The sequence below is a fragment of the Rhododendron vialii genome, chromosome 5a, assembly GCF_030253575.1.
Source record: "Rhododendron vialii isolate Sample 1 chromosome 5a, ASM3025357v1".
In the NCBI taxonomy this organism is placed as follows: domain Eukaryota; kingdom Viridiplantae; phylum Streptophyta; class Magnoliopsida; order Ericales; family Ericaceae; genus Rhododendron; species Rhododendron vialii.
Genome location: NC_080561.1, coordinates 25,100,000 through 25,111,867, shown reverse-complemented (window position 1 = coordinate 25,111,867; position 11,868 = coordinate 25,100,000). Strand labels below are relative to the sequence as shown.

The window sequence follows — 11,868 nt, the reverse complement described above, 5'->3', positions numbered from 1 at the left end:
TTGAACGTAACCCTAATTCGTCAGAGAAACCCTTATCCTGCAAAACAGACAAGGAGTGAGCGCACCTTTGCCTCTCGTGGCAAAGGCCCTCCGATGCCTTTGTTAGTATCACGTACTAGCAATCAAACCCTAATTATCAGTAGGAAAGCAATAAGAATGCAGTGTATTGCGTACCTTTCTCCTCTAGGTTTACCTCTTATTTATAGATTTGCGTATGCTTGCTGGCCAAGCATCCGTGTTGCCCTAGAATTCCTAACTCGTATAGGAATCCCAGGATATCAAGGATTCTCGTTTCCTTTATCGGTTCATTACCTTAATCCTTGTAGGACTCTTTTCCATATCAAGCCGAACATCCCATATTCGTTGGGTATCTTTCTTAGATCCTATATTCTTGGGATCTCATCCTTTAACTGAATATCAGTGATTCTGGACCCTTCGAGAATGTTCCCTCAAATAGGACTTCTCTCTCTGTTCGGCCATCTCATGGCCGAACAGATGGCCTGGACCAATTACCTCACGTGTTACTGGTCCTAAGGAAACAATTTGAACCATATCCTTTGTAAGGAACTCTCCACTTGTTCGACTCTCTCTTGCCGAACAAGTTTCTATAAACAGTGGCATCTCATGTCATTTTCCTTGTATCTGGTCCAATAACGTCTCATGTTATTGTACCGAGAATTGTACAACCTCTCTGGACCATTGACTTCTCATATCAGTGGTCCACAGTGTGTTGACCCTTTGTTGACCGTGCTCGGGCTCATTTTGCACCTGTTCGGGAATACCTCCCTACAACACTTAATGCTCCCTCAACTCTCTGAAACACATCAAATGGGATGAATAGGTTTTTATACCAATGTTTATTTTTCATTCTTGAAATTTCAACTTATGCCCTCCTGAAAATATCTTTTCAAACACTCTTAAGACAAATACAAATTTGTACTATAATCTGTTCTGTGATTGAGGTTTATTATGAGAGATATGACTTCTTAAGATATTACTTACGGAGTATTTCTTATTACCAACCACTAAACTAGTTTATTCAGATATAATACACAACAAAGTTACATACTTTTTGAAGTTTCACCCGTGTGTTGTATCCTATATTTTGTTTAGAATCAACGCATCTGTTCTACTTTACATAATGATATTCTACATTATTCACGTGAAATATAGCCGTTATGTAACATCGTTTTCCTATTTAAAATCCACTATACTAACTTCAAAGTCCATATATGACTTTTTATCATGAACCTTACTTTTATTGATTTTAGCCTCTGAAAATAAAGAGTACTCTTGTGTTTTTTTTTTTTTCCCTTTGAACGGAAGAGCACTCTTTCAAAAATACTAATTCTCTGTCAATCTGCCCCACCAGTGCTGTCAAACTCATTATTTCCAAAACCTCTAATAGATACAAGGATAAAAAAAGGTCAGATTATTGAAGCTAATTTTCACATTTTCAAAGAAAACAAAACCTTGATAAAAAAAATTGTAAACAAATTAAATAAAAACCAAATTGATACTAAAAAGATTATTAAAAAAGCGACAATATTGAGTCACCCCTCTTGAATGTGACCCCGGCCCCTTCTCTTTTGAGGTTCCTCCCCCTATTAATAATTTGATTTCCTACTAGTCTTCCCATTTCATTTTCTCAACCTCATTATCACCTCTCTCTCTCTCTCTCTCTCTCTCTCTCTCTCTCTCTCTCATCACATCTGCCACTCCACATGGGGAGGCACTCATGCTGTTACAAGCAGAAACTAAGGAAAGGGCTATGGTCCCCAGAGGAAGATGAGAAACTTATGAAGCATATTTCCCAATATGGACATGGGTGTTGGAGCTCTGTGCCTAAACTAGCAGGTAGCTAGTAGTACTCCTCTCCTCCTCTCTTGTGTGTTTTGTTCATTGGCTTTTTGGTAATTTTATCAAATGCCAGTAAAAAGGGTATTCAATACTCCAATATTTAAGTTTGTTGTACGATTAAAATGCTGTCAACAGGTTTGCAGAGGTGTGGGAAGAGTTGTAGATTGAGGTGGATAAATTACCTAAGGCCAGATTTGAAAAGAGGAACATTTTCACAGCAAGAGGAGAATTTGATTATTGAACTCCATTCACTTCTGGGCAACAGGTAGCTACCCTATTCGGTAACGCTTTTGTTTTCTGTTTTCTCCTTTCAAAAGACGTAATTCTTGAAAAGTTTTCCGAAACCCTTTTGCGGAGTTTGCTTATGAAAACAACCCAATTCTTAGAAAAACTAGTAGAAACATTTTCTCAAGTTCTTGAAAACCATTTCATCCAAAAAGAATACCTTATCAAGATGATGGATTTTGGTTTATTTTCAAAAACAGTTTCTATAAACTGTCATATATGCAAAGAGTGACGTACTCATAGCAAAGAGACTATACCAACACAGCTTTAAAACACTATTCCGGACAGAACCACGTCCAGAGCCTTTCGAATTGTGTTTTATAGTTTTGTTTGGCGACAGGCAGGGTATTGACTCGTTTGGTATCGTTTTCGTTTTTATCTTCTGGAAAACACGGAAAACCTTACTTTTCAAAAACGTTTATACCGAATTTCTTTTCGAAAACAACCCATTTTCTGAGAAAACCAAAAGGATGTTTAATGAAAACGAATGCGAAGCGATAGGTGTTCTGTTTTTGTTTTCAAAAACAGTTTTCACTAAAAATTGTCCTGCCCTGCTTGCTTCACCAGATGGTCTCAGATTGCAGCTCAATTACCGGGGAGAACCGATAATGAGATAAAGAATCTGTGGAATTCCTCTATCAAGAAGAAGCTTAAGCTTAGAGGAATTGATCCAAACACTCACAAGCCGATTTCTGAGGCCGAAAATGAAGAGGGGGAATCTGAATCCAACACCACCAATGAGAAACTCAGTGAAAAAGTCACAATTATTGATGCAGGGAATTCAGACAAGGCAATGGAGAGAAAATATCCAAGTCCAAACACTAAGCACTCAAGCAACAACAGCAGTAATTTGACCAATTTAACCCCATCGACGACTGATGAATTCTTCCTAGACAGGTTTGTTTCCTCCCATGAAAGCTCCTCCACCGGTGGAAATCCGGGGTATTTCAATTTCCAGCATTTGAGTTATGATTCTGGAAATCCAAACACCTCTCTGTTCCTCAATCCAAACACCACTTTTTTCCCTTCCATTTCAAGTCCAATTCTCCCCACTAATCATCCTTTCATAAGCTCTAGTCTTGATATCAATGGGGTGCACCACAGTTGGAACAATTGTGCATTCAGCACCAATGGCAGTAGTAGCAATGGAAGCAATAACAGCATTGAATTGCAAAGCCAAAATTTTCCATGGGGATTAGAAAATTGTGTAAAATCCGAAAAAGAACCGGAGATTCACGCTTTCAAAGGGGAACCGGAAGAAATCAAATGGCCTGAATATGTTCAAACCCCATTCTTCACAATTCAGAACCAAACGGAGTTCGCAACGGAGGTGTTGAGTACTAATTGGGATCAGAATCAGCAGCAACAACAACAATCTTTAGAAGGTGGAAGCATATATGATAGGAATTTCCAGAGACTTTCTGCCAATTATAGGCAAATTTCTTAGCTTGTGTTTGGCTTGGGAGCCTCTGATTGAAAAGGTGGAGAAAAAATATTACAGTTTTTCTTGTTTCTGTAAATAGGCATGATACAGAATTCTCAGCCTTTTTTATACAATCTGTTTGTGATGGAAACAAAGTTTATGCTCTATCTCTTTTGTCAATGGAACATGGTAAGAGATACAGAATAAAAATTCATGTTTGAATATGTTGTGTTTTTTTACACTGTTTTGGTTTTGGTGCCTGATTGGTTGGATTAGCTTCCGGGGCTTAATGCGAAAAATTAAAGTTGAGTCTCTTTTTTGGACTATTACTAGGGGTAGCAAAGAGAAGGGCTCCTAAAATTCATAAATTTTTTAGGAACCTAAAAGGGTCACACCTTGGGCTTTTAGCTCAAGGCCGGTTCTGTGGATTAGACATGGGATTGTGTTACAAATCTCGTGAGGTTTGATTGGCAATAGGGCAAGTGGTATTGGTAATTTGCTTACTATTACTCCAGACACTATCTGCATGTATTTATACCACTCATCTAGTAGTCCAGCCAAGCAAACGCGACATTTGAACAACTTCACCGCACCGGTCTACACTCGAATAATGATTAGTGGACGTACCAGGTTTTAGCCGTTCCACATCCAACCGGGGTCTTCTTTTTTACTTGAGAAAACAATTTAATATATGAGGTCAGACGTACATGGGATTGGATTACAAATATCTTGAGACAAGATTTACAATTGTTTTATGAAATAATCGGGGAGGAAGGAAGCGTTGCATGCACGGAGTAAGGAATATGTAAGGCATGTGGTATTGATAATCTGCTAACTATTACTTTGGATTGCTATCAATCCGAGCGTGTATATATATATCCCTCCTCTACTAGTCCCACTGAGCAAACGTGACATGCACGTGAACACAATCAACTTTCGCCTTGAAAAAACAATATTATATATGGATGAGGCCGGGTAGATTTAGATTCAGTTGTGGTGTGTTGTGTTGTGTTGTGGACTGCTTTAAGGTTAACTATAGTCTAATTCTATTTTTTGGGTGGCTAGCATATCTAGAAATTAACAAAATTCAGAGAGGGTGATCTGTTTAGGTTCCTGGAATACTTTCATCACTTTCAACCCTACCATCTCTTTAACTTCAAAATGCAAAGTAGATGAAAAGGCCTAGAAGTGGTGTCCTCAACTCCAAGATTCAGGCCTTGCTATGAGAGGAGTTATAAGAGTTCGTCTGAGATGAATGCAAGTAAAACAGGCACGAAACACCTTATGTTCCCAATAAAATACTCCTATCAAGAAACCATATATTTTTCTTGAATGGGGGTGGCTATTGGCTATCAGCCTATCACTATCTCATAGACAAAGGATATGTTCATATTTGATAGTCCTAAATTAGTTTAAACCACTTCCCCTATCTGTTAAACTAACTGAGATTTTGAAGACAATAGACATTGTTGACTTCTTGTACCACTTTAGTTTTAATTTACACCATCTTAATTAATACCTGTAAAGCATGTACCTCTAAATCACTTTCCAAATGGAAAATTAGGAAGGAAACCCCACACCAAATAAAGAGAGACGTAGACTGTTAATCAACATGAGAAAGCAAATGAATAAATAACTTTCTCTCAAATAAAGAAAGATAACGTGTCCCTTGGTTTTCAAGACTTCAATATTGGGTCTAGTCTATATTTGGATCATAATTTTTAAGGCAAGATTATCAACGAACATTAGATACGAAGATCACTGAAAAATTGGGAAATTTTTTGACCTTTGTGCTTCATTACTTCCTTTCGTCATGAATCTTTATGATATATCACTAAATCCAGGGGGAAAAAAAAAAAATAAAGCAATTGCAAATGACACAAGAATATATGTGATTCGACTTTACAATTTGCGTACGTCCACGGGCAAAGATCAATAGGTTATATTTTGGAAGACGAGAGGATTATACAAAAGCTGCAATACTTGAAAATCACTCTCGTACTTAAACCAAGAAGTCGCCGAAAGGCCCTTTCTATAGGAAATCCTTGGAGTACTAACTGGGTCGAAATTACCCTAGAAAAGGTCCGATCGGGCTTTGCATATTAATAAAGCTGGGCGGCACATCAAGGTTATTAATATAAAACTGATTGAATTCGAGACACCATTCGCAACTGTTTTCTTAATTATGCATTTGTTTGTTTTTTTTTTTGTTGTTTTTTTGTTTTTTTCCATTTTTCCTTCCATACATAAATCGCATCAAATCAATATGTACAATTAAACATATAGGTTATGAAGCACCGACGAAGCAAGAGGTTCAATCCAGTTATGAGGAGATTGGGACATCTAAAGTGAATTGGAAGGCCACGAAATGCATGCCTTTTATCAAGTGTGAAAGATGCGTCACACAGTTTTCCTCTGCTACTCTACATTAACCACTTCTGGGAGGAACAGAGGCAAGGGGTCCCTCTGAGGGACACATCTTGATGCTGATACCCCATAGAGGAAAATTCATTCAGTGCCCTGGAGCACCGTTCCATATAGGGATAGCAATGGGGCAGGTGCAGAATCAAAATATAGTCCCTAGCTCATCCCCACCCTATCAGGGCAAAGTACGAGTTGGAGCGGGAAAATTGGGAAGGTGGCAGAGCAAGTCGGTCCCCATTCGATCACTGTTGTAACTTTTGTTAATTTTGTTCTCTTCGAAGAGATTTGACAAGAAAATAGAATATTGATTCATTATTTGGTATTTTACTCTTATCATATGTAACGAAATGAAATGAACATAGATAAAATGGGGCGGGAGAAGCAAATATCATCTGATGCTATTTCCATATCCGATGGAAAATACCCAATCAGATAAGGGCAATGAGGTCAGAGGCGAGGGTGGGAAAGAGGAAATCGACATCCCTAGTCATGTCGTGCCTATGTTCTTTCACCACCACACATTGTTGTGGGGCACAATAGTAATTGTATGAGCTCCACATCATCAATGTATGGTAAAGAAGAGACATGAGGCATCGAGGCATTGAATAATGTCTCCCTAAAGAGCGAGGGGACAAAAAAAGATTCTATGTTTGCTTGGAAGATAAGAAATGTGGATGGCGGAAAAATGAGGGATAAGGGGTGCCTTATTAAGAAGAATCTTGCCATTCATAAGATGTTACAAATTTGATTCCTGTTGTCTTCACTTTTCCGTAAAAACCGATGTCAAATATCATTCCTTGCAAGTAAATGACATTTTGTGTGGTAAGTTTTACTACTACAATCTATTGGAGCATTATTACACAAAAGTCTGCCACAAGAAAAGCACTCCTACTTTATATTGCTTTTTTTTTAATAATCATGTGTCTGGGTTGGGCTGGCTAACTTGCCGGGTAAATCTTAGGACCCTGAAATTGACGATCAAACAGATTTTTCAGTGGTTTTGAAGGAACGTGGTGCGGTGTTGCTAATAGTAATTACACCATCCGTTCCAAAAAATGGATGGCCATATTAACGGTTTTTTTTTTTGTTGTTGTTAATTTTGATAAGTGAAGGACAAAACCATATATCCACTTTTGCCATTTTCTAAGGGCTTGTTTGATAACCTAAATTCAACATTTAAAACTGAATCAATTAAGCAATAAGTGATTCAGTAGGTTTGATAACATATTTTACATTGCTTAACAAATTAAGTACCACTTAAAATATAGGCTAAAAAGTTGAAAAAAATTAAGTAGCTTTGAGCTACTTAATTCTGGCTGAATTTTTGTGTACTTACATTCAACCATCATACTACCACCACAACCACAACCACCTCCACCACCACCACCACCACTTCCTCCACTACCATCACCACCACCGCTAGCTCCATAACTCCACCACCTCCACCACCACTTCCACCACTCCCACCACCACTTCCACCACTCCCACCACTAGAGGTTTCAAATGGGTCATGCCGGCACGCGCATGGGGCGGCACGGCACGTCACAGGCACGGTCTCGGCCTGACACGGCACGACACAGCACGATCTTAATGGGCCCGGGGCACGACACGAACACGGAAGTGGGCGGCATAGCACGGGCACGGCACGGTTCTAGCCGGGCACGGGCATGGGCATGGGCACGACACGGCACGAGACGGGCACGAAAGGGCACGACATGAGGCATAGAAAAAAATAAAAATAAAAAGCCAAATGGCTTTTTTTAATTTAAAAAAAAATTAAACAATTTTTATTCGGTAAAAAATATTTGTTTACCTTTAAACATCTAAGATATTTAATTTAAAAAAAAACAATTTCTTAAAAAAATCATGTTTTTAAAAAATCAATTTTTTACCTTTAAAAATTATCAATTTTTATTTGGTATTTTTTTGTTGTTAGTGAATAGGCTTTGGACCTTTGGTATGTAAATTTAACATTACAAGTTAACGAGTAAAATAAAAAAAACTTATCAAAATATTTATGGTGTAAGGGTAATTTAATACGAAAGGAAATGTGCAAGAGTTGTATATTATTTACTCCAAATCTAACGAGAAATAAGAAAAAAAGTCTCAAAAAAAAAATACATTGTAGAAATAAGGGGAAAAAAACATAAAGGAGTTGGATGGACAGCCTGGACTAGGACTTGAATCCAGGTCCCTAGGTTCTTTCATACACAAACAAACCACTATGCCACCAATTAACTTCTGTTATAAATTTGAAAAATTAGTATATAATATGTAGCTCTATTATATAAAAACGAGGCCATCAAAGCAGTAGCCACACAATCGCAACGCAATCACAACGATCGATACCATTCAATGCGTTCATTTTGTTGTGCTTAGTGTTTTAATCATGGGATCAAATTTTTTTGTGCATCGGATTTTGAAAGTTCTTTCATCGGCACGCTGATTCATTGTTTGATTGAATTTTTTTTACGTCCGATCAAGTATGTAGCGATAATCATTTTACTTGATTATTGGCATGGATGATCTAATCCCTCCCACATAAAAGTTAGATGGTTCCAATTTTTAAAAAATAGCTTAGGCGGCCCTCAAGTAGTGCATTATAGGGCTTTAATGCCTCTGGAAGCACCGAATGTGTTCCGATCACGTGGTTTCCGACATCCATTTATTACCTATTCAGGTGAGAATGATAAATTTGATAAGACGTTAAATCGTAATGGTTTAGATCGAATATTCGAAAAAATGAGTTTACAGCTACCATTCAAATTTATACACTGAACTTACTTGGTTCTATACCAAGGTATTCTGCTATAGTCTAATGTACGCTAGCCACATAAACGCAACACGATTACGATGATCCATACCGTTCATTTTGTTATTCTTGGTGTTTTAATCATTCTTGCAAATTTTCGGGTCTGTTGGGTTTTGGAAGCCCCTTCATCGGGGCGTAGATTCATTTATAGGAGATTTTTTGTTATGTGCGATCAAGTATATAACGATAACCAATTTACTTCATTTTTTGCATGAATGATATAATCACTCTCACATAAAAAGGTAGACGGTTCCGATATTCAAAAAATGGCTCGGGCGGCCCTCGAGTGATGCATTATTGGACTTTGAGAGAACTTTCCATTATTGAGTGCACATTCCTTATGGTGCGACTAATGCACATGATCTGATACTAGTATAAATACAATGAGATGAAGCCCTAGCAAGATACAGCCCACTCTTTGTCTCTCTCTCTCTCTCAAGTCGTCTCTGTCTCTCACTCTCTCAAACTCAACATCTCTCTCTCAATCTCAACGGCTCTCTGCTCTGACCTCTCACCTATCTCTCACTCTCAACGACTCTCTCTCTCTCTCTCTCTCTCTCTCTCTCTCTCTCCCTAGTCGAGTTTGCCCGAGTTTGCCCGACTCAAACGAGTCAAACCCTCCATTACGTTCAGCGATTTGTCTCTGAAACTCGACGGCTGAGGTCGTTTCCGGTGACAGACACGTACGGCGAGTTTCCGTTTCTGGTCACAGACATCAACAGATCTGATATTTCCCTCTCCACACGTCAACAGGTACCTCTCTAACTTCCCTCTCCAGACGTGAACAGATGTTACAGATCTGATATTTTTGTTTAGGGTTTGGATCGTCAAATGCATGTGATCGGGGTTGATTCCATCTTACAGATCTGATATTTTTTAAAGATAATAAAAAATAGTAGTAGCACAGAATGGAAGCAAATTAGGATTAGAGATGTGGTGGTGGACTTGTGGTTTCTGGTTGTCCCAAAATTAAATAAAAGACAGCTATCATCAACAGGATAATTTTTTGTATTTCGTTCCATATCCATTGGTGCTTCGGTTGTTATCACAGAGAAAGAAAAAGTTCTTTTCATGCCATTTCCCCCTCATAGTATATTTTTGAAGAAAGGGATAGACATATAGTCGATAAAAAAAAATGTTGGTTGAAATTCAAAACTAATTTATTTGTGTGTTAGTAAAAGCTTATATTTAAGTTTTATTCTCTCTAGTTTTATTTTGTTACTTTCTTATATTTAGTAATTAGTACTAATTTTCACTCTCCCAGAAATGGCCAGATCCGATATTTTGTTCTAATTTTCTTTGTTTTGTTTTCAATTTTTTTATAGGAGATGGATCCTGAAAACATTCATTTTGACAATGAGGATTTAAACTCTGACTTGGATGATGAAATCAAGCCGTGCATTTTGCAGTTTAGAAGTAACGGGTGTCATGGGTCAGTTGTTGATGATTCGAGCAAGATAAACTAAAAAGCAGTGCACTTTCAGTTGAATCTAGCTTGTGTAAAATTCGGTGTTGTAATGTACTAATGCATAGTATTATGTTTGTAGTACCAACACAAGCTTCCCAAATAAATTCCAAGACAAAGGACTAAACAAAATCCAAATCCTGGGATTATTTCTCATTATTCAACTTGTACAGGACATTATCATCATCCATCATTGAAGGAATTTATTTAAAATGGCACGACTTAAAACGGCTCGGACCCGACACGACTAAGTAAACAAGCCGGCAAGTCTTGACACGATCGAAAATAGCACGGCACGACACGATTTAAGAAAATGGGCCAGCACGACACGACGCGATTGAAAACGGCACGGCACGACACGATTTAAGAAAATGGGTCGGCACGACACGACATGATTTAAGAAAATGGGTCGGCACGACACGACACGATTGGCAAACAGCACGGCACGACACGATCCGATTTAAGTAAACGGACCGGCACGGCATGACACGATTGCCAAATGGCATGGCACGACACGATTTGAGTAAATACTGTAAACGGGCCGGCACGAAGCACGGAGTTAAACGGGCTGTGATGTGCCGTTTGACACATCTACCCACCACCACCACCACCGCTCCTACCACCACCTACACAACTCCACCACCACCACTCCACCACTACCGCCACAACCACCACCACCGCCACTACCATCACTACACCCCACCACCGCTCCTACCACCACTTCACCACCTCCACCACCATCACCACCACTCCACCGCCACTGCCACTCCACCAACCACCACCACCACTTTACCACAACCACCACCACCACCACCATCATATCACCACCACTAGCTCCACCACTCCACCACCACCACCACCACCACCACCACCACCACCATCATTACACCACCACCACCGCTCCTACCACCACTTCACCACCATCACCACCATCACCGCCACTCCACCACCACTACCATCACTACACCACCACTCCCACGCAATGTTCCAAAAAGCGCTCGGCGCTAGGCGGGCGGCCGACCACCTTCAAGCTTCGAGACCTATTAATCGGCCATTAATCGCCTTTTAGCAATTAGTCGGTTTTTTTTTTTTTTAAATATTCTACAACCTCCCTATCATCAATAATCACAGTTTTTCTAGTTGATGTGATATATCTTCTCTACCATCAATACTTACTAGTTACTACACGTCTACCGGTCTACACGGCTACGGCCTACACCAAACGGTCCAAACCATAAATTTACAATACTACACTACTCTGCTACTCAGACTCAAGTGTTAAATTTTGTAAAAAAAAATACTACTCACTACAGAGAGGGGGGGGGGGGGGCGGGCGGGGCGGGTCAAGAAATTACACAGAGAGAGAGAGAGAGGGGCGGAGAAATTACACACAAAGAGAGAGAGAGAGAGATTACAAAGAGAGAGGGGGATCAAGAGAGAGGGATCGAGAGTTACAGCAATCAACAATGAGGCACAGTGGCGGTGAATGGTGATGAAAGGCGTCGGCGATGACTAGCGTCGGCGATGACCGGTGTCGGTGATGAGAGGCGATCGTCGATGAACTGGCGTCGGCAGTAGGCGATGACTGGGTTTCTTCCC

At 39.5% G+C, this 11,868-nt stretch overlaps 2 protein-coding genes across 2 annotated transcripts; both read left to right on the top strand.

The window, feature by feature from the left end:
* Positions 1–1,640: 1,640 nt before the first annotated feature.
* Positions 1,641–3,792, top strand: LOC131326995 (transcription factor MYB61-like). Its single transcript, XM_058359938.1, has 3 exons — positions 1,641–1,857; positions 1,996–2,125; positions 2,713–3,792. Exons 1-3 carry the CDS (start codon positions 1,725–1,727, stop codon positions 3,590–3,592), a joined length of 1,143 nt encoding a protein of 380 aa, XP_058215921.1. The 5' UTR covers positions 1,641–1,724; the 3' UTR covers positions 3,593–3,792.
* A 5,387-nt stretch (positions 3,793–9,179) lies between these two features.
* LOC131325735 (uncharacterized) lies at positions 9,180–11,587 on the top strand. Its single transcript, XM_058358151.1, has 2 exons — positions 9,180–9,557; positions 10,130–11,587. The coding sequence occupies exon 2, from the start codon at positions 10,753–10,755 to the stop codon at positions 11,101–11,103; it is 351 nt and encodes a 116-aa protein (XP_058214134.1). The 5' UTR covers positions 9,180–9,557; positions 10,130–10,752; the 3' UTR covers positions 11,104–11,587.
* The last annotated feature ends 281 nt before the right edge of the window (positions 11,588–11,868 follow it).